At 42.0% G+C, this 24,170-nt stretch overlaps 1 protein-coding gene across 2 annotated transcripts in view; it reads right to left on the reverse strand.

Moving 5' to 3' along the window:
• Positions 1–1,775: 1,775 nt before the first annotated feature.
• The window catches only part of dnajb6b (DnaJ heat shock protein family (Hsp40) member B6b), a 182,000-nt gene continuing 159,605 nt past the window's right edge, over positions 1,776–24,170 (reverse strand). For both annotated transcript variants that reach the window (XM_068015006.1, XM_068015007.1), the window contains 2 exons: positions 18,534–18,743; positions 1,776–10,614 (listed from right to left, as the gene is read on the reverse strand). In XM_068015006.1, coding sequence (XP_067871107.1) covers positions 10,532–10,614; positions 18,534–18,743 — 293 coding nt within the window. In that variant the 3' untranslated portion in view covers positions 1,776–10,531. The remainder of the gene's footprint in view (positions 10,615–18,533; positions 18,744–24,170) is intronic.

Here is a 24,170-nt window from a genome sequence, read left to right on the forward strand (position 1 = left end):
AAGTAGAGTGGAGCATAAACCCCAGCATAGACCAGTTGGGCCAAATGGCTGTTTCTGTGCTGTAAATTCTATGCATTGAATTCTATGTAATAAGAAGAAAAACTTCTCTATAAAAGACAAAAGAATTTACTTTTTGGGTTTTATTTTGCCTCACATTATGGATTTGTTTGTGGGATTATAGAAAAAGCGCTCAAATTGTGAAGAGGATGGGGAAACAAACTGAAGAAGCACTGAAAAAATATTAGAACCAATTTTCCTGCTTCCCTCCTCTTGGGTGCAAGTCAGAGGAAGCTGAGCTGAGCTGATCTGAACCCTCTTGTCATTACCTATCCCCACCATGCCTTCCACGTCTTTAAGCTGGCTCTTGGCAGAGGATCTGTGCCCAGTACTAGGGCAGGAAGCTCAATCACTGCGCAATCACTGTGAGGCCTAAAACAGTGGTAGCAGCCTTTGGATATGGGGCCATTTGGCTGCCTGTCTAAAAACAGCAGCCAGAGGCCTCCAGGCCCTTAGGCTCCTTCTTCCTTACAAAAGGCAGCAATCAGTTATCCTGGTTCTCCAGGACCTTGATCCTGGAGATAAAAACAAGAAATGCTGGAAATACTCAGCAGGTCTGGAGAGAGAAGCAGAGTTAACGTTTCAGGTCAGTGACGCTTCATCAGAAGTGATCCTAGAAGCGGACTGGACGTGAGCAATAAATTCCATTATTCTGTTACAGTGCCAGTTGATCAGAGACCTAGGCGAATGGGGCAGATGGCATCCCTTAAAGAAAAGCAGAGGAAAACAGCCCAAGAATTGGAGTTGAGGAAAATTATTAAATGTCTAAAATTCATTACTAGTCATTTGTAACTGTAGAAAATCTTCAGAGTATACACGACTTTGTTCAGGATGCAGATAGTAGAGGAAGTAATGTTTAATATATATATTTTTTTTACCAGATCTTTTGGCGCCATGAGAGAAATGTATGTATATATACCACTATGAAAAGGACAATAAGGCGGGGAAAAGGCCCACATACAGAAAGGATACGTCCATGTAGACTGAAGGTAGTGGAGGAACATGTGTCCCTGTTTTCTTTTATTCATCCTTAGTACTAACCCTAACTAGAGCTTTCAACTTAGAACATATTTTGTTGTGTGGCCATTTCTGTTTGTTTTACCCATCCATAAATGACCCTATGCTATCTCACATTATTCAAATACACAGTTCAAGTGGTTAGCACCGCAGCCTCACAGCTCCAGTGACCCGGGTTCAGTTCTGGGTACGGCCTGTGCAGAGTTTGCAAGTTCTCCCTGTGACCGCGTGGGTTTCCGCCGGGTGCTCTGGTTTCCTCCCACAGCCAAAGACTTGCAGGTTGATAGGTAAATTAGCCATTGTAAATTGCCCCTAGTGTAGGTAGGTGGTAGGAGAATGGTGGGGATGCGGTAGGGAATATGGGATTAATGTAGGATTAGTATAAAAATGGGTGGTTGTTGGTCGGCACAGACTCGGTGGGCTAAAGGGCCTGTTTCAGTGCTGTATCTCTCTATGATTATGACTAAATTTAGCCTTAGACTAGTTTCGTTGTGGTTATCTTTCACATAGTAACTATATTTGTACTAAATCTATGTGTCGCTATACTGTAAGCTGGGCCATTTCTTCAGGGCGAAATTGTTACCAGGGGAAGTTAAAAGCAAAATTTGAGTGGCTTTGATTTTGCGCCAAGCCGTTTGTGTTAATAAGCATGACAGAAACACTTACAACATTTTAGTTTTCTGATAATAGGGCAAACTCCCTTTACTGTACTCAGTTCAAAATCAGTAGACTTCTGCATTCGGTACAGGTTTTGAATTGCTAAATAGAAGGCAGTCATACCAGACACATATAAATAGAAACAAAGAAAAACAGGCCCGATTGTGCAGCCCTTCAGTACTACTGATATTTAATATTTATTACAGCTTGACACTCTGTGGCAATATCTACAAAATATTACGTTTAACCACACATAGTATTAGGTGCTGCCAAAATACCAGAGCTTTTGCCAAAGAAGTCCCAGAGACAAAGAAAAATGTAATTTTTGAGCAGGTCTGAACACTAACAAATTACTTGTCATACTGATTGCCTTTTGGCAGAACAGTTAGAGAATGTTCGAAAAAACAAAGTGTCAGAATAAAAAGTCACAAAAGTTAAAGATCATGAAATAACCACATATAAATAGGAAGTAATGTGACACCAGAAGATATACTAGGGTAGCAATTCCAATATGTAAAGTTTATATGCAAAACATGTAGCATGCTTGTACGGATTCCTGTGTACAGTATTTTTATTTTACTAGTACCATTTGGATTGAGTTGGCAGCACTCTTGTCTCTGTCAAAATGTCAGGGATTTAGGACTTTAGTCACTTCAGTGTAGTACTGAGGTACTGTTGCACTGTATGAGGTGCAGTCTTTTGGCTGAGGATATTAAACTGAGGCCCTGTTTAACTATTCAAACAGACTTAAAAGATGCCATGACACTATCTGAAGAAAAGCAGAGGAGGTCTCCCTGTGTCCAGTTCAACATACCGCCCTCAACCAACACCCTCAGAAAACAGATTTTTGGTTATTCATTCAATTGCTGTTCATGGGATCTTGTGCATAAATTGGCTGCTATGTCTGTCTATATAACAACAACAACACTTCAAAAGGTAATTCATTGATTGTACAGTGCTTTCCAACATCCTGAGGACATGAACAGCACCATTTCATTGTCACTGGGTCAGAATCTCGGAACTCCCTATCTAACAATATTGAGGGAGTACCTTACTGCATGGACTGCAGCGGTTCAAGAAAGCAGCTCACCACCACCTTCTCAAGAACAATTAGGCGTGCGGAATAAATACCAGCCTTGCCAGTGATGCCCACATCCCAAGCATGAATTTTTTAAAATGTGCATTCTTTCTATTAAATGGATCAACACTTGCATAAAAATAGCGCACACGCAATTGTAGAACGATCATGTTCTGTGTTGACGTGATCTACTGTGACTGGAATATATATTCAATATTTTTTACACTTCAGATTTCAGACACAACTATAACATTTACAGTATGACCATAACTTTCATAAACAAAAGGTACAGAAAGTCAGCACTCTATTATGTAAAGATGAATCAACCTTATCATATGCAGCTCTTTGCAATTTACTTATGATTCTTTCATTTTTCTTTGAATGTTTTTAAAGAGGCTCCAGTTTAGCTAGTTGGAGCTTCAACCACATCACAGTTCATCTTAAGACTGCAACGACCTATAGAAAAACATTTTTTAATAGTTAATAGGGTAATGGCTTGCACAAAACTCTGCTTCTAAAATTCCAGTGCTTTAAACTACTTTTCAAGCATGTATTTCCTCTGAGCTACCATCAGGAAGTTCTTTTTGTGTGCATCTGTGTTGAAGATACTCAGCTTAGGGTGCAGTCACACATACAAGTTTAGGGTCAATGCGAAGCAGTTTTGGTTTGTGTGCACTGTAAGCTGGATGTGAAGGCCTGAACTGACTTTGAAGTGAAACGGACTCAAGATTCAGATGCAATTTACACTTTTAACTGTAGCATTAGTGTGAAGTGAAACCGCTTACATGCAATGATTGACATGTAAATGCACAACAATAACTTGCAATTATACAGCACTTTTAACCTAGTGAAACATCCCAAGGTGCTTCACAGGAGGGTTGTCAAACAAAATTTGGCACCGAGCCACATGAGATATTAGGACAGGTGACCAAAAGCTTGGTCAAAGGTTTAAGAAATGTCTCAAAGGAGGAGAGATATGGTGAGAGGCAGAGAGATTTAGTGAGGGAATTCCAGAACTTAGGGTCCAGACAACTGAAGGCGTAGCCACCAATAATTTTTTTTAATTCATTTGTGGGATGTGGGCATCATTGGCTAGGCCAGCATTTATTGCCCATCCCTTATTGTCCTTGAACTGAGTGGCTTGCTAGGCCATTTTAGAGGGCATTTTAAGTCAACCACAACCAATAAAGGGGCAATTAAAATTGGGAATCGCAAGAGGCCAGAAATGGAGGAGAGGAGATATCTTAAAGGATTGTAGAACTAGAGCAGTCTTAGTCTCAGTTTTTCTTCTCCTTTCAACATATATTCAGGTCTACTACCTTCTACTTTCTGCTTGAAATATAGTTAAATCCTAAATTTGCTGTCATTATATAAGAAAATATCTACCCGATATTTGGGAAAAGCATCTTGTTGCCTATATGTATTGGAAATGATGTAGTAGTTCATGGATTTATCTCATCTGAGGAGGCAACGTCTTCCCATGAAGCATTGCTTCGGTTAGCCCTCCATTCTTAAAACTTGTACACACCGCTGAATCACTGCCGTCCTGGTAGCAATGATGTAAAGTATGGTTGTGCCCTGGTAAAGGTAGTGATGCTGGTAAATTGAAAGTTCTGAGTTCAAATCCCACCAGAGCAAACTGAATTCAATAAATCTGATCATTTGTGGGCTAGCACCATAAAAATGTTTAGGCAAGATGCTGGATTGTAAAACTCTCTTCAGGGAAGGGAGTCTAGCCAGTTTGGCTGACACATGACTCCAGGTCCAAACAACCTGGGCGATGCCTACCAAATTACTCACTTGTACAATTGTTCAAGAAAGTGGCCCACCTTCCCAGTGCAACTACAGATGGGCAATAATTACAGCATTACCAGTGTCAGCCACATCCTGAGAATTAAAAAAAAAAACTGGATGAAGGGAGCCAAACAGATTGGGAGTAGGGAAATATACTAGTGGCTGAGCCAAATCTGGCTATTGAAGACAACGCTAGTTATGCATAAGGTACCTCCGAACTGTCCTGATTTAATTAGGACGCTCTGATTTTCCGGGTAAATTTCAATTCTGTCCCACTTCAAAGCAGCAATGCTTTTAAAAGTCTTCATTTTATACCTTTGTGCAGGGTATTGCATGTCTGGAATACTGGGCATGGGAGAGGTCGGGGGCGGGGTGGTGGGGGGAATAATCATCATCAGTTAGCACAAGGACTCCGGAGAATTTAAGGGGTGAATTACCTCAGGACTTCTCCCCCTCCTCCATCGTAAAATCGACAGAAATCCCATTTATGCCCAGAAGGAATGCGGAGCCAGGAGAAAAGTGGCAAGAGCAAAAACAAGAAATAAGATTCTAAGATAACTAAAACATGCTGACGTCCATGATGTTTAACATTGCCTAGACACCAATTTAAAATGGCCACTCTTATTCTCAAATGTTCTAAATTCCAGAACTGCGGAACCTAACAGGCAGGTGTAACATGCTCCCAAAACATGCATCAGTATTAAGTTTGAGGCAAGCACTTCTAGCAAATCAGTGATTTTGCCCACCAGAAGATGTGTTGGGACACAACCCTGTCTTTTTTCTGATGAGGCAGAGTATCACCCTGCTTTCCTTTTTTGGTTGCCCTGATGAGGAAAATCTAGGCTTTGCTGTTTGTGGACAGATGCTGTTCAACAACACTTCATATCAGAGAACCAAGGCACATCTTTGGGATGGTGGGATTGCAGCCAAAGCACAGACCCCAGCATAGCCTGGCTGGTGTTCTGAGTTAATATGGAAAATATAATTATTTTTTCAATTTGGTGCTTAAGTGTGGCAATTGATCAGATTTAAGCCTCAAATTGCCCCTGAGTCACTTACAGTGGATGCCAAGGATGAACCAGCACCACTGTGTCCACTTGGCTTGTGGAGCAAAGACTGGAAATGTGTTAAATAATGTTGCATATTATTGCAATATGCCCACCTATAGAAACCACTTCCACCAGGAAATTGGGAAAGCGAGTTTTCCAGCATAACTCCAGTAGAAAATTCCAGCCTTGGAGTCTGATGGGAAAAACATTCTCAGCAATTTATAAACCCTATATAGGATAAATGACAATTGCTGAAAATTGAGACATTATGTCGAAGGTTTTCGTCTTGCACTCATCAGGACAATCCGCAGGAATACCAATGTAAGGGAGAACAACAGAGTCCACTTGCCAACCAATCAACACTCTCTTCTCATACATAAAGTATAAATTTGTTGTTTTCCCTTACATTGGTATTCTTGTGATTTGCCCTGATGAGTGCAAGATTTTTTTTTTTTTTTTTTTTAGAGATACAGCACTGAAACAGGCCCTTCGGCCCACCGAGTCTGTGCCGACCATCATAATGTCTCTATTTTCAGCAATACTCAAGTTCTGTACTACCACATGACTATTTACAATGACAATTCATGGCAAAGCAACCCACAGGGCGATCAAGGCGAACCACTTTTCATGCATGAAACGCAAATATCTATTTTCTAAAGCTATCCATAGTTTGATAAGGATTGCATGCTTCCCAGTGGTGGGTTGCAAAGTGCACTGGTGTAGGTTGCACATGCTGCAATGACCCAGCAAGAAATAGAAGGGGTATCAAATTCTCACTGGAGAACTGTTGTTTACACCATTATTTTACTTGTCCTGGCATCAGGGAAAATCAAAGGCCAGAATGAGAAATTGGCATCGTGCGTATACAACGTCTGAGCAACTTCACTTGTGCAAACTCTCTTCTAGTACAGTTGCCCTATTATCACCAAAGCCAGCAGTTAGGAATGAGGTGAATTGGTAACAAAAGGAACTGACTCAGTTATTAAACTTGAAGCAGTCCCAAAACATAAAAGGGGTTTCTGATGTTAAAATAAAGACACAGGCAAAGCAGGCCATATGCTGATACATCAATGGAGAACTGATGACTAATTATGTGGTTAACTCACAGGCATATTGGGATGTGCAGCAGGGAGAATAAATTCCTCTGGTTAGCCCATTCATGTCAGACTCTTCCGTATTATTTTAACAGTTGGCTTTTTATAAGATGGCAATAAAGATCATTAAAATAGCACACAAAGAGATTTCAAACAGACGTGCTAACCAGCATGCTATCAGAGGATATTAAACACTGAGGTGTGAAAATGTGCAGCATGTCACATTATCATAAGACCTGGTGCTGCAATCTTGGCTCAATATTTGAACATGTACGTGTAACTCAGTGGAGAGCAGCTGCCTTCATTTTTGCGCCTGTAAATAGGAACTTAACGTTATGTACAATATAGTTACTGAGTTGAGGCAACAATTTCCCTTGCCCTTTTTCATTTTGGAATTCGTCCCTGGGCTCTCTGAAATATTAAAGATTGCACTAAATTGTGCAGCTACTTGCTAATGATTTCTTGAACCTTTCTTTAATGTGAAGTGTTATACAATAACACAAAATTACAGTCCATCCAAACAGACATTTAATTTTGCAAAATATTTATTTTAAAAAATTAATCCAATCTTGTCTTGTGTGTATAAACAAATGTTGGGACAAAGGTTCCTTTTCTAATTTATTTCTCTCTTTTCCAATTGTCTTCCCTACCTCCCTATTGTGAAAGCCGCGACACATGGTGAGGTGTGTGCTGTTCCTTCATGATGTCTCTCACTACCTCTTCGAAGCGGGCATCCTTTACTGTGAAGATCCTGGTGTCAGAGTACTGAAGCATAAAAGAAAGAACTTGCATTTATATAGCACCTTTCACAAGCTCAGAGCAGCCCAAAGTGCTTCACAGCCGATAAAGTATCTTTAAAGTGTAGTCACTGTTGTACTGTTGGGAATGTGGAAGAGAATTTGCACACAGCAAGGTACCATAAACAGTAATGTGATAATGATCAGCCAAACTCTTTTTAGTGATGTTGGATGAGGGATAAATATTGGCCAGGATATCGGGGAAATCTCTCCTGTCGTCTTCAAAATAAAGCCTTGGGATCTTTTAGGTCCACTGGAGAGGGCAGATGGAGCCTCAATTTAATATTTCATCTGAAAGACTGTACCTCCGACAGCGTAGCACTCACTCAGTACTGCATTGCAGTGTAAGTTTAGATTTTGTGCTCAAGTCCCTACTGTAGGACTTAAACCCACAATCTTCGGATTCAGAGATGAGCATGCTGCCAACTAAGCATTGGAGTTTAATTGAGTTTGAACCTAATGCCGCCTGTACACAACCTCTTTCCAGCAGGTCAAACCCTGGTCAATTTTTCTGCTCAAAATTTCAGGGTTATGGTGAATGCTAAAGTGTTCAGGTACTGGAGATAATGCTACGACTCAGGATATTATTGATGCCTCTTGGGAAAAAGAACTGACCATTCCGAGCTCATCTTCATATTAGCTGTTTCAGGGTGAAGAATGTGATGTAATCTGTAACAGTGTTGTCACAAGGTTTTAATAAATGTATTGATACATTCTTCTTTCTTAAGGCTGATGTAGATGTTGTCATGTTAGATCCCCACCTGCCAAGAATGAGGAATATTAATTTTGTCATATTGAACATTGATTTGAAAACTGTTGCTGAAGTTAAGAAAGGACTTGTTCAAACAATCACCAGGCTCCTTGCTGGAAAGACATTTGCATAATAACAGACAGTGCTTGTGGAGACAAAGGAGTTACTTCCCTTATCCAATTTAACCCACAATGGACTTTGACCACCAGCTATTGTGTGTAGGAAGAGACATTCCAGGGTCGGCTAAGACCAGAGAATCCACAAATAGACATGGTCAGACCAGCTGGTCATGTGACTAGCCTGCTTGGCAACCTGTTTTTTTTTTTCTGAATTGTACGAACAGTTTGAACGTTTGCTTCTGGACTGAAAAGACCTCTCCTGGCTGGCTCGCCACAGCCTCTCCTGTCTGCCCCCATCTTTTTCTCACGGATCTCCAAATCCACTGAAGATACATGAACCCCAAGAGAGAAAAGTCTCCTACAGTGAACAAGGTTTAAGAAGAATACTGGGCCCCAACGAAAAGCAAGATCTACCTACAATCAAGGACTCTACAATGAGCTCGAAGATCCGTAACAAAAATCCTCTTCAGAGATTGCCTCAAACTTTTTCATTTTATTTCTTCTGCTCTGTTCTGTCTCTATCTGCATGTGTGTGTTGCGTATGCATGCTAGCGTGGGTGCATCGTGGATCTGCAGGCGTTAACCGAATTAGAGTTTAAGTTTAATAAATTTCAACCTTTTTTCTTTAAACCTAAGAAAACCAGTTTGTGCTAGTTTCTTTGCCTTATAATTGGAAAGCAGTGAACAAGAATTCACTAAGGGCAGCTAAAAACACGATGTGTTTAAAATTAAACCCTGTTATGGTAAGACCTGGTGAAGGTTGAGAGGGACCCCTAGACCCCTTTCTCACCAGGTCGTAACAATGTAGAGCAACAATTATAACTTTACATTCAGGTCTTCTAAGCTGTAAGGAGCAGTGAAGTGTATCACTGTGATGCCTCCTTTGTATTTGTGAATAGGGCATTGAGTCATTATATGTTGAATGGCCTGCTCTGGGTGACTACAGCTGCACATTGGAGAGTTCTTAACTTTCCATTTGGGCATCAAGTATCCATATCTGCCATCGTTTGTGCAGATGCAGTCTAGGATTGCCCATGAGCTTTGCGAAAGATCAAAACCAGGGATCTTCTGCATCGGTTCTTTCATGAGGTGTTTGTTGATACCAATGTGCAACAGGGAAAATTATATTGTGCCAATACATTTGTTGTGCCATTATACTTTAAATGTTGTGTGCTACTCTTGATATCAAAACAAATTGCTCTCATCAATAACATCACTCTGGCCAGTGACAGAACTGGAAGAAAGTGTTGTGGCAATGACCATCTGATGGAGAGAAAAATGGGAAAAGCCACTCAATTACTCCAATGGTCTCCTGGGCTACCTTCCAACTTCCATAAATGTTAAGCGCATCTAAATCCCTGCTTTTCCCACACCAAAACCTGCTTGTACATCACCCTTGTGCTTACTGACCTAAATTGATTTCTGGTCTCCTCAAATGTTACAATTCTTGTGTTCAGATCTCACCATGGCTTTGTCCCTCCCTATCCCTGTAACTTCCCCCAATGATTTAGTCTCCCTGCTCCCAAAATCTCCAATCTTCTGATTTCGACCTCTTCCAAATTCCTCCTTTCCTTTCTCCTGTACATGGCAACTGTGTCTTCAGCCACCAAGGTCTCACTTTCTGGATTTCCCTCCCTGAACTCCTCTGCCAGTCCTTTGCTTCCTCCTCCTTAAAACCCACCTAAATCTTTTCTTCTTCGGTTCAGCGTCTGTTTTTCCTCTCGCCTCTGTGAAGTGCCTCAGGGAGGCTTTTCTATGCTACGAGTGCTATATAAATGCAAGTTGTTGCTGTTGTTTTACTAAATAAACATGGTAATGTTACTAAATTAAGTTGCCACATTACAGCTTTGCCTGAACCCTGGCTAAGACATATCAGACTTGAGGGGGTCAGACAGGTGATTGCATGATCTGGCATTACCAGCAGGAAGTACCAAATCACAGAATCAATCCTTATGTACCATTCTGCTACTTTGCAAAGCAATTTTTAAAAATCCACAAAAATAGAAAACACTCACATGCTATGTGTCACGTTTAATTCACATTCTGTAAAGTTATATTGATTAACATGAAAAATAACTATTCTGCTGGAGTTCAAAGATCATCCACTGCACCTTACAATTAATGCTTCACTTTTGCTGTCTTTTTCTTCTTCAGTTCTTCCCTGTGTCTTTGCTTCCTCCTCTTCCCTCCTTCTCTTTGGCCTGAGAAAACATTGGTGTTTCATAAAGCAGCTTATCAAACATTAATAATATATACTCCAGGTTACAGTTTGACAATAATCTACTATTGCAAGACTACATGACTCAACAGGTTGTAAGTGGAAATAAGAGACAATAAACCATAAGCCAAAGAGCATGAGGTCTCCCATTCTGACGTAAAACTTGAGGAATCATTTTTTTATGGCCGTTCATGGCTGTTTCAGAATGAGATGTTTTTAACATTCATTTAAGGTAAGTATTTCTCCCCAGTTTCCTTTTCCTTGCACTGGCAAACAGTTGCAAAGCAGGCAGCAGCCCTTAAGATCCCGGTGACTTTGGAAGCAGGGGAGAGCATATAATCAGGCAGGATGGAGGATGGTGGTGGGGGGGATCCCTGCCAGCTTCCCACCTCCACCCAAATTAAGCCCAGGGCAGGAAGGTAATAGCTCGGTGGCGAGCGGGCATGTCGCCGCATGGGGAGCACACGCTGTGTGGGTTGCTTGCTGGTTGCGGAAGGAGTAGGTGGGGGGTCATTTCCCTTCGTGCCTGAATGAGGGATCCGGCATCGGGAAGGGGGGGGGACCTGCTAAGAGACAACCCCCTGCGTTTGCTGCCAACTCCCCTACACCCCCCCCACCCCCCACCCCACCCAAGACCCCCATTCCACAAACCCCTCCTGCCTTGACTTACCTGTGGTTTGGGCCCAGCGCAGTCACCACCTCTGCAAGAGCTGCCAGCCTCTGATCGGCCAGCAGCTCTCAGCAGGCGGGACTTCCGTCGCCGGGGTCCTTAATCCCAGGGAAGGCCCACCACTGTCCAGTTAGGTGCGTAAGTGTGGTGGGCCTTCCCCAGAGGAGGCAATGCGGGGCTCTTGCTGGTGCTTTAGCTGGTGATTGAGATCCCCAACACCAAGATAAAATTCTGGCCACATATGTGTAGATAGTGAGGGAAAAATTGGCCCCTTTTCTGATGGCACAGATAGAAGACTACACTGTTTATAAAATGAGGTTACTGACTGCCCTCTATTGACAATCTCTCACCCGCCCAAGCATATTCACCATGTCAATAACATCCAGCATTTCTCTTGTTTTCTGAGTGAAAAGAAGAGCAAAGGCTATTCCAGCATCAGTGGCGGTAATGAATGTTTTGTATTAAAACAGACCCTATAGTCTTAACAGAAGAATCTCACTACTGTTCTGAATGCTGGGATAGATGCTGCCTCCATAGTTGTAAGAGAAAACACGAACAAGTCCCACAGCCAGGCTACAAAGAGAGAAATGGAGAGAAAAAGTGAGAGGGAGAAAAGAGAAGGATTTTTTTAAAAAGAGTAATCAATTCAGGGAAAGCAGAACAAGAAGGTTGAAAGATGAAACATGAATGGGTACTACTTCACAGCCCTGTGGTTTATGTGACAGATTCAGCTTGTCTCTTTGAACCGCAAGTACTTTTGGCGCAAGGGAAAGCCGCAGCTACACAGTCTCACGGCTGATAATCTCACATTCCAGGTTTTTGCAAATTGGAAACTACTTTTAGGTTCTTTTTTTATAAATTTGTTCTCAGGTTATGGGTGACATTGACAAGAACACATTAATTGTCCATTGTTAGTTGCCCTGAGAAGATGTTGGCAGGCCTTCTATTGCACTTCACAAGCAATTGTTTGTACAACTACTAAGTCAATTGCTCGGCCACTTCACTAGACAGTAAGAGGAAACTGTATGGTTTGGACTGCAGTCACGGGTAAGCCAGGCAATGGTAGGGGTGACCGGCACCATTTCCTAAAGAACATCAGTGAACCAGTTGAGCTTTTACAGAAAAGAATCCAGCAGCTTTAACTGTTTTTTTTTATACTTCCAGCCCATGGAGGATCAGAATGATTGAAATCAATTTCCTCAATTTCCTAGACAGGATTTAAGCACACAACATCTGGGTTGACAGTCCAGTGCAATAACTGTTACACTAACATACCTTGTATTGTTTTGTCAGCATAGAAATATATCAATAGCCCAGATAATTCATTTGCACATTAATTCTTTGAGAACTGCAATAAAATTTCTGTACTAAAATCTGTTTTTTTTCAATGTTAAGTATATCCTGCAAGAGGAAGGGCCACCACCGCCTTTTCGAGGCAACTATGGATGGGCAGTAAATGTGGCCCTGTCAGTGTTGTCCACCTCTAGAGAATAGTTAATAAAAAGTAAAGCAAATTGGAGGCTGAATAATACAATGATTAGTATGTTGGTCTCTCTCCAATTGGGGCTTGGCTTGAAATCCAGTTCAGAAAGACAGCTTAAAATACATTTCAAACAGGACAAAATCCATACCAAAAAAAAAAAAGGAATGTTGATAGCTTTAACTGTTCCTCCAGTTATAAACGGCGTGATGATACAGATGTGGCTATGATACTTGCAAAAATTTCCTTTTAATGAAAACAACAGGGCTGATTACCCTGGTTTGTACAGCCAGCAGGGAACCTTGCCTGCTGGCTATGCACATCAGAAAACCATGGGCAAAAGGCCGGTGAGTTGGCACTGCAAACTGGGTTTGAAAATTATCCTGCAGTTAATGCACTGCCACAGCATTCATTTTTTTTTTAACCATCGCTAAAGCCTGTATGGAAATCAGCGGAGGTATTACAAAATGAATCTGTCTTGTACATCATCGGTTAGCTGCAGAACCTTCATTTTAATTAATGTGAAAAGACATGAGTGATTCACTCATCAAATAACAGCCAGGAAGAATAAAAGCAAAATACTGCAGATGCTGGAAATCTGAAATAAAAACAAAAAGAGCTGGAAATACTCAGCAGGTCTGGCAGCATCTGCAGAGAGAGCAGCAGAATTAACGTTTCAGGTCAGTGACCTTTCATCAGAACTGGCCAGAAGGAATGTGTGTCTGATCATTTTAATGCGTCAGCATTTAGGCTTTTACACAAAATCACTTGCAGCAGACTGGGCTAAACAGTTGTTCCTCTTTTAGTGCACTGTCAATCCTCCATCAGGTAGAAATGAGGTCTTCTCTAACGTAAGCCAGGGATCGCATTCCAACGTGTCCATCAGTTGAAATACTAGAAAACCACTGCTTGTAGTATGAAGGAAATGGGCTTATCGGGAGAGTGACTGGTTGTTGAGCTCCCTAATTCTCCCATAGTACAAAGGGCCATATTCCTCTAAAATATTATAATCCAGTATGGCCAAGTGTCCAAAGTGGCCTTTTCCTTAATGAGAAAAAAACTTGACCCTTTTTTTACTGTCACAGATTCCAAGAATAACAGCTGGCAGAGAGCCTCTATCATCTCAGGATATATATTAAAAATGACTGCTGATCCTGCAGGGTGAAAAGTAGATTTTACACTCAGGGATTGCATTGCGTTTGAAGTCCCCAGTGAAGTAGAAAAAGCATTTTAAAAGCTGCAAAGGAAATTCAGATTTGTAGGGGTTCAAATGTGAAAACAGAAATCAAACAGAAATAATAAATTTAGGTCCAGGCCTCAGCTGTGAGATTAAAAAAACTACTTTTCAATCACAGCAAACTCATTTCTGTTGTTCATAGCACAATGCGTTCTCTCGGCCAATAGCTAGATCTTTTAGATAAGGATGGTTAAACTGGGACTACTGGTGTCTATTAAAGTTAGAGCCAGACTATTTAGGAGGGAAATTGGAAACCACTTCTGAACACAAGGAATTGTGGAAATCTGAAATTCTCTCTCAAAAGGCTGTGGATGCTGGAGCAATTAAAGCTTTCAAGACTGAGATAGACAGATTTTTGTTAGGTAAGGGTATCAAGAGATATGGAGCTAAGGCAGGTTAATTAAATTGAGGTATAGATCAGCCATGATCTAAATGAATGATGCAGCAGGCTTGAGGGGCTGAATGGTCTACTTCTGTTCCTATGCTCCTAGAGCAGATTAACACTATAACGCAAATCTCCTACTAGAGAGAGAGAATTCTTGGTCCTCAAAACTCAGCTCAGAGCTGAACATTGGTAACTAGTCGTAAGGGATATAAGTCGAGACTTTAGCTTGTGTGCTATCTCCCTACTAGACTACCACCCTACACTGTTAGAGTCCTATAGGATGGGAAATAAAGGCCAGAATATTGTCCCACTGGCAGAACTGAAAGTGGCACCCGAGCCCACGCGGACGGGCGGTGGGATCCTGGGTGGTATTTTACCGCCGTCGACCAATTAAGAGGCCACCGCCAGGACTGCCGTTCAATTGAGGACAGCACACACGTCCCAAAGCTGCTGGCTCAATCAGAGGGCCAGCAGCTCAGCATTGCCACCAATAGGAATGGCCTCTGCTGAGGCTGCAGGAAGAAGAGGAGGGTGGCTCCATGTTGATGTCAGGTGTTTTGTTTATTTAATGTGCTGGGGGCCAGGCAGGCACGTCCCGGCAATCGGGGTCTCGGGGTGCACCCTCCAGCAGCAGTGCCGGAGCTGCGGGAGCAGCCCTGCCACCGGGGCGGGTTGCCTTCAATGGGCTATAAAGGAGGGCCCCCACTCGGAACCCACTGGAAGGCTGCCACAGTTTACCAACCAGTCTCCCCACATGGTGGTGACCACTCCCAACCCTGGTTAAATGCTAGCATGGGCAGGAATTGGCCACTAATTGGCCGATCAATTGGTTTAATTGGCCACCCGCCCTCCGGTTGGTGGGCAGCCAAGCCGTTGAGTTCCCACTGCTGGTAATATCCTGTGGCGGCAGAAAAACATCTGGCTCCCCTCCCAAAGCCATTTTACGAGGCCTCCTGCCTCCCAGCCATCTCCAGAGGGCTGATAAAATCCATCCTAATCTCTCTGATTTTCAAACAAGCATAATCTGAGGCATTACCATTGCTGCTAAAGCTATGACAATTGAAGTATATATGATTGGTGCCCAACAGAGAAAAAATCATTTTAATTAAAGCCAAACTTGACCTAATTTTTTTTTATTGCAAACTTAAACTACATATGTCAGTGAGTAAATGGCTTCAAGGCGCACAGCATAAACAGTTTGTAAATTCAGTGCAATCCTGTATATACTCAGGTATATGAGATTTGATATTTCAGCCATTGTTTGGTGTCTGAAAGTAGGGAACATCTCATCAGTGAGTCACTGTAGTTCACTCTGAGAATCCTATTTACTTACTCCTGAACTGATCTGCTCTGAACTTCCTGGCATCGCTTATGTCTCGGATTCTCAACCTCCCACTCTCCTGTTTTATGCTTCCCTTTCCCTCCTCACAGGTTTTCAACTTCCCATTCACCTGTCTCAGGCTCAGTTTCCTTCTTATCTGTGTGTGGAGGTGGCAGTTCGCAAAATAGCCATTGTACGCTGAACAAAGCTTCCTGCTTTCTGACAGCCATGGTGACCGATAGGAAATGTTATACATGAGTCATAAAAGAAGTCAGGGAGGTGTCTTACATGTAATGCATGAGTATATATAGGACTACAGATTTGGATACCCAATATAGCATTTATGAAAACCTGCAAACAATCTGGGAATTGAATAAACAAATGATAACATAGGCTATCTTTTTAAGTAAATCTTACTTAAGGGCCTTTATCAGCGTCTTTTCCTTTGTGTTTTATACATTTCAAACAAAACAATAATCTAATGTCGAATATTTTCCATTGATTTGCAAGTCTGCTACTGGAATTCAGGGAGCTTGATTTAATGGTTTAAATGCCCAGAACCAGCTAATGTGCACAGATCTCTCGCAATTAAATCTAAGTAAGTTGTGACCATAGAAACCCTTAAGAGAAAGGGTTAGGGAGCCAGGATAAAACTCTCTACTGAACAGACGGCACCACCATCTTACCAAAATTCAATGCTATCATCAGTCAATGCCCTGAGTCTACCAGCAGGAGCATTAATAGGATATTTTCCAAAATCTGTAGCTCAGCAAAAAACAAAGTGCACTCTCCAATCTCTAATTTAAATAATATTGTACATTTTAAGTTTGGAAATAGTAACTTACTATTGGTGCATAAAATGCCCTGTGGTAATAAAGCAGTGTCATAACTAGTACTAGTCTATCCACCTTTCTCAATCTCATTCTAGGGAGCTGCAGAGCTGTTACTGCAGTATTTAAGAAATAGATGGAGAGATGTGCTAATCCTGCCACCGCGTGCAAGTGTGCATGCTAACACATACACACCTCGTGATGTTCTGCAAAAGATTTTGTGCAAATCCCATTTGCTTGATTCAAAAGGACTGTTGCAACTGAAGGTGTTTGTTTAGGGATAAACTGAATGCCTGAGCCATCGTTGCTGTCATCAATAAGGTGGCTCAACAGCTGCCTAGCTGGCTGTATGCCATTCGATTTTAATTTGATTTTTTTTTTTAAATGGTCAGCAAGTTCTGGCTCCCATAATTCACTCACATGTTCTCAGTATATGTACTAATACTGTCCCTGCTCTGGTATTCGTGTAGTTGATGCCAATATGCATCCCAATTAGCTATAGACAAACAATGCAATAATGGACTTGTAAAAATCCAAGGTTCCGTCTCACTACAATAGACAAATGGAAAGTTGTGTTTAAAGTGAAGCTTTGAAAAATAAGACCTTTTACGTGCCAATTTTCATATTTTGGGATTTAACTTCCTCAATTTGGCTGCACTGCAGATTTGTCAGGTTGCGGTATTTCTAAAGGTTGGTGAATTTCTAAGGGTTGGTCACAATTTATGTGCCCAATACATCCCAATATTTCCAAATCCCTTTGTCACAGTCTACTTTTTGATCAATTCCTTACAGGAACGCCTGCACATCACAAAAAATAGTTCAACCTGAAGGCTGGCATTCTGTGTCAACTTCCCAACAATCAGCGTGCCCATGATTTTAGAATGGGAACAGTTAGATCACTGATCCGGAATACTGCGGAGGCGTCAGAAGAGATTGAGCACAATTAATTGGGGGTGATGGTGGTGTAGTGGTAATTTCACTAGGCTAGTAATCTGAAGGCCCAAGTTAATGCCTTGGGGACACAGGTTCAAATCCCATCACAGCAGTTGGTGGAATTTGAAATTCAATTAATTCATAAAAATAATCTGGAATTGAAAGCTAGTCTCGGTAATGGTGCCTTGAAGTTATCATCAATTGTTGTAAAACCCCATCTGGTTCACAAATGTTGTTTAGGGAAGGAAATCTTCCGTCCTTACCTGGTCTGGCCAGCATATAACTCCAGACCCACAGCGATGTGCTTGACTCTTAACTGCCCTCTGAAGTGGCCTAGCAAGCCTCTCAGTTGTCCAAGGGCAATTAAGGATGGGCAACAAATGCTGGCTGTGCCAGCAGTGCCCACATTGCACAAAAGAATAATAAAAAATTAAATGGCAGCTCAAGAGAGCTTGCATGTTACTTTTAAGGAATTTGGCTGAGATTTAGTGAATGGAAGTTTTTTTATAAACAGAGTAATGTGAATGGTTGCGTTTTAGTCAAGAAAACAGTTAATAGAATCAGAGAAACTTACAGCACAGAAGGAGGCCGTTTGGCCCATCATGCCTGTGTCAGCTCTTTGAAAGAGCAGTGGTGCTTAGTCCCACTCCCTTGAAAGTATTTGAGCATGCTTTGTAACCCAGAGATTTTCCAAGGCTCTGTTGGGTATTTCTCCCTGTACTGACACTTGTCACACAACTTTTATTTTTATATATGTGTAAGTGGAGCACTTCTATGAATTTTTGAGAGTTTCTGCTTGTTATTAACTAAAGAATAGAGTTCCTCTTAGCTTGAATTAGCACTGCCTGAAAACTGAAGGCCTTCTTTAGTAATGGACACTCTGAACCTACCTCAAACTATGGAAGGCCAGAGCTAACTTCTCCAAGATGAAGCCTAGCATGCTGAACAACAGCGGCAAACCTTATCTGGAGAATTGCTTTTCTTATTTTTATCAATGCCCAATTGCTCAGTGTTTTTCTTTCCCATTTCTTGTCTTGGATTCACACCTGGGTTGGGAATGGCTCCCTCCTCAGGGACACTGTAGGCCATTGCAGGCGATCCGACTGCCTCTTCCTCTTCAACATGATACTGGTAATCGTATTTTGGGTAGGATGTGGAATGCTGCCGTGAAGAACGGGTGTAAGATGAATGACCTGGCAGGGCCTGTTGTCCGCGCTGTCTAAGCTCTGTTGCTAAGGCATGTTCATCTTCAACTCCTGAAAAAGAATGATAGTGTACAGTGCAAATTTTATTCAGGCTTATATTCTGGGCCATTTTGTTAGTACAGAATCACCAAACATTTGCTAAAACTGTGAGTTATGTGTCACTTCTCCATTGCTTTTGCCTCTGAGTCAGAAGGTTGTGAATTCAAGTCTCACCTCTGGGCTTGAGTACAAAATCAATGCTAACGCTTCAGTTGCAGCATTGAGGAAGAACTGCACTTTTAGAAATCACAGTATGCAATATCACTGCATAAACTCGTACTAAGGCATTAATTTGTCAATTATTTAATTTTAAACAGGTTAACTCTATGTTTAAATAGTGGGCAAATAATACCATGAAAAATTGTCAAGAATTCTTAGCTTAGATTGCACTCAGAAAATTTTAGTCTTGAGTGAATAGATTCATTTAAATCACCGTTTGATCCTGATATACTTTCCGCACATTGCATTATTTTATTAATTATGCAGTATGCCATGCTTAAACTATAGAGAAAAATACAATATCCAGCATAGAAGCACATACTACTTAAGATATCACTATTTGTATTTTTCAGAAATGATAGTAAATCCATCAAAGCTCCGCTTCATTAATTGGATCTTAAATCACAATGGCTAACTTTGCAGATGATACAAAGCTAATGAAGGTGGTACACACCAGAGCTGAACAGGTACAGGAGGATTTGAATATACTTGGGATTTGGGCAGACAGGTGGACGATGACATTCAATGTAAAGCACTTCACATGGGGACAAAATGTCCAGGAAAGATTTTCAAATATTGTTATTGTTTCATGGGATGTGGGTGTTACTGGTTAGGCCAGCATTTGTTGCCCATCCCTAATTGGCCTTGAGAAGGTGGTGCTGAGCCGTCGTCTTGAACTACTGCAGTCTATGTGGGGTAGGTACACCCACAGTGCTGTTAGGAAGGGAGTTCCAGGATTTTCAGCCAGTGACTGTGAAGGAACAGCGATATAGTTCCAAGTCAAGATGGTATGTGACTTGGAGGGGAACTTCCAGATGATAATATTTTGGGATTCAACATGTGAGGAATTTGAGACATGACATGTGGAATTCCCTCCCTAAACCTCATCGCCTCTCTCTCCTCCTTTAAGACACTCCTTAAAACGCTCTCTTTGACCAAGCTTTTGTTTATCTGTCCTAAGATCTCTGTAGTTGACTTGTTGCCAGATTTTGTTTGATAAGGCTCCTGTGAAGCGCCTTGGGATGTTTTACTACGTTAAAGGCAGTATATAAATGCAAGTTGTTGCTGTTGTTGGGTAAAAGTCTTTGATCTGCCAAACTGGAGTTCTCGACTTAAGTTGTGTTGTTATGGACAGAATCTGTCCCCTTCTTGTGTACTTCCTGCTAGTCAATTATCTCGTGACACTCACTGGATTCTGGGAGATGTTAGTATTAGAATTAGAACATTACAGCGCAGTACAGGCCCTTCGGCCCTCGATGTTGCGCCGACCTGTGAAACCATCTGACCTACACTATTCCATTTTCATCCATATGTCTATCCAATGACCACTTAAATGCCCTTAAAGTTGGCGAGACTACTACTGTTGCAGGCAGGGCGTTCCACGCCCCTACTACTCTCTGAGTAAAGAAACTACCTCTAACATCTGTCCTATATCTATCACCCCTCAACTTAAAGCTATGTCCCCTCGTGTTTGCCATCACCATCCAAGGAAAAAGACTCTCACTATCCACCCTATCTAACCCTCTGATTATCTTATATGTCTCTATTAAGTCACCTCTCCTCCTCCTTCTCTCCAACGAAAACAACCTCAAGTCCCTCAGCCTTTCCTCGTAAGACCTTCCCTCCATACCAGGCAACATCCTAGTAAATCTCCTCTGCACCCTTTCCATAGCTTCCACATCCTTCCTATAATGCGGTGACCAGAACTGCACGCAATACTCCAGGTGCGGTCTCACCAGAGTTTTGTACAGCTGCAAAATGACCTCGTGGCTCCGAAACTCGATCCCCCTACTAATAAAAGCTAACACACCATATGCCTTCTTAACAGCCCTATTAACCTGGGTAGCAACCTTCAGGGATTTATGCACCTGGATACCAAGATCTCTCTGTTCATCTACACTACCAAGAATCTTCCCATTAGCCCAGTACTCAGCATTCCTGTTACTCCTTCCAAAGTGAATCAACTTGCACTTTTCCACATTAAACTCCATTTGCCATCTCTCAGCCCAGCTCTGCAGCCTATCTATGTCCCTCTGTACCCTACAACATCCTTCGGCACTATCCACAACTCCACCGACCTTAGTGTCATCCGCAAATTTACTAACCCACCCTTCTACACCCTCTTCCAGGTCATTTATAAAAATGACAAACAGCAGTGGCCCCAAAATAGATCCTTGCGGTACACCACTAGTAACTAAACTCCAGGATGAACATTTGCCATCAACCACCACCCTCTGTCTTCTTTCAGCTAGCCAATTTCTGATCCAAAGCTCTAAATCACCTTCAACCCCATACTTCTGCAGAAAGTGGACGGCATAGGCAGACAGACTTGGTGATGGGATAAAATCATTAACAAAACAAAAGCTATATCCTCACCACCTCCACCTCACCAAAAAAAAGCTTTTTTTTTAAGCAATACTGATGTCAAAACCTTGTGTATCAATGATATGATGGAAATATAATTATGCTGCATATTTATGATCTTTTTTTACCTAATTTTACTTTATTAACAGAAGTACCTGTTCTGAAAAACTGAACCAGTAGGACAATTCAAATGGTCTTTAAGCTCTCCCATTATGTCTAGCAAGTAGGTGAGCCTTACAGATCAGGAGGGTTCAACCCCTGTGCTCAGTAAACTAATCAAAACCAGCCTAGTGAACAACAAGCTACTACTGACTTCAGTTTCGGAACAAAGGACCAGGAATAGGCCATTTAGCCCCTTGAGCCTGTTCTTCCCATTCATTTAGATCATGGTTGACCTTAATTCCATCTACCTTACTTGGTTTTGCAACCTTAATACCTTTGCCCAGCAAAAATCTGTCAATTTTAGCGAGGGGAGAAAAATTCTTGGGCTGGATTTTGTTCCCAACCCGACAGTTCCGCGGGCCTTGTAAAACGATGTGTCCTCCCTGTGGGCTTTGGTGGTGGGGGTGGGGTGGGGGGGTCCCTCCTTCCTGGGCAATTCATGGCCCAAGGAGGACACCCCCCGGGAACCACTGCATCCCCGGAATCCCCCGCCCCCTGGACCGAATGCCCATCATCCCCTCACCGGGGCCTGCATCAGCGGAGGATCATTCCAGACTTCCAACGCTGAGCCTGGGTCCGGGGCCTCTGCAGTACCGGCAGTGGCCACGCTCCCGGTGGCACTGCCGATACTGTTGAGCTGCCGGCCCTGTGATTGGCCGGTAGCTCTTGGGGGCGGGATCCCATCGTTATTAAGTGTAAGTGTTTCAAGGGATGGGGATCCACTTTCTTAAACTTTGACCCCAAAAGACTGGAGGATCGTTCTGGGGATCAGAAGAAATGCAGAGGCGGGGTTTCCCACCTCTTTTCGGCCCGGCGCTGGAAGCTCCCCCCCCGCCCCCCCCCCCCCACCCTGTTTCTGATCGCTGTCCAGCAAACCACACCAGGGGTGCTTGCTGTGTGGGTGAATGAGAACAGGGTCAGGGGTGGGTAAGGACAGGGGTAGGCTTGGCTGTGATGCCCTTTGTCATGCAATAACCTGACGATACTCAAGGTCGCGACTCATGATCATTTGGTTGAGCTTCTCGATGATCCCTGGTACCTGCACACTGCCGGGAGGAGAAAGAATTTGAGCCAGAATTGTAAACGGTTTTATGACACTATGAAAGGGAGAATCATAATTGTTTGTCAAATCTAATGGGCTAACGACCTGCTCCCATTAGCTATGTATCCTACCTCGCAAGTCATTAAGAATGCAACAATGCTTTAAAGCAAGGCATCCATAATGAAAACCAATAATTAAAATCTAACTCTTACACTTTAGGAAAATTGATGCTTATTTTATAAAATCAGCAGGAAGATCTTTGGTCCCAGTAAATATAGACATATTTTGTAAGTGTTTTAAGCACATTGTATGCCAATGCACTGCAAGAATATTACACATAATAATGACTAGATGTTGCTTTGGTGCATTGAAAATATATGCAAATAAGATTTGAAATTGTCAGATATACAATTAAGTAGGATTGACTGCATTATGAATATAATCCCACACAACCTTTGCATAGCAATGTACTACTATAATTAACCTCAGAGACGCTGCATTAAGGCAGCATACTAATGAGATACAAATTCATATTACTGTGGAATTTCAAGGCAAGTATTAATTCTGTTGTCTATTAAAATAGCACTTGTATTATCAGCAAAACAATAGTGACTTATCTTACGTCATATGACATTTAAATTAAAATATAGAGCACACAGATTAAAAGGGCAATTTTGAAAGGTGAGGAAGACCATTATAAACACAAATAATTATTTTGGAGCTATTCCAATCAAGTTTCAAATGAAACGTGAGGGAGCACCACGTACATACGTTTTGAATTTCTAGTATAATGGGACTTAAAAATTGCAATTTAATTACTTTGGATGAGCTTTGTTATAACTCTTTCTGTTTATTCACTGGTCCTATTTACATCTAGAAACAGTACATTTTACAAAAACTAATTTGTCATATTGAACCGGTCCCTGTGAATTTTACAGATTTTTGTTGGTTGATGCATTTTCTAATTTTTCCTCCTTGCTCCTTTACTCTCCTGGCTACCATTTGGATACTATTCCATGAGTAACAGGAACTATTAATATTCACACAAGTTGCATAGTTCATGGATAAGCACGGACAGAGCGCGTTTACAGCTATTTGTCACTAGGGACTGTGACAAATACAGATATTTTATTAGTCCTCATCCTTCTCGACCTGCCTGCAGCCTTTGGCATTGTTGACCACACCATCCTCCTCGGATGCCCTGGCCACTGACTGAGGCTGAACCAGGAAAATCTTATTTGCATATATTTTCAATGCACCAAAGCAACATAGAGTCATAGAGAGATACAGCACTGAAACAGGCCCTTCAGCCCACCGAGTCTGTGCCGACCAACAACCACCATTTATATTAATCCCATCTTCCCTACCACCTACCTACAATAGGGGCAATTTACAATGGCCAATTTACCTATCAACCTACAAGTCTTTGGCTGTAGGAGGAAACCAGAGCACCCAGCAGAAACCCACGCAGTCACTGGGAGAACTTGCAAACTCTGCACAGGCAGTACCCAGAACTGAACCTAGGTCGCTGGAGCTGTGAGTCTGCAGTGCTAACCACTGTGCCACCACATCTAGAGTCATCAAGAGATGCAGCACTGAAACAGGCCCTTCAGCCCACTGAGTCTGTGCCAACCATCAACCACCCATTTATA

The sequence above is a fragment of the Heterodontus francisci genome, chromosome 2, assembly GCF_036365525.1.
Source record: "Heterodontus francisci isolate sHetFra1 chromosome 2, sHetFra1.hap1, whole genome shotgun sequence".
Lineage (NCBI taxonomy): Eukaryota > Metazoa > Chordata > Chondrichthyes > Heterodontiformes > Heterodontidae > Heterodontus > Heterodontus francisci.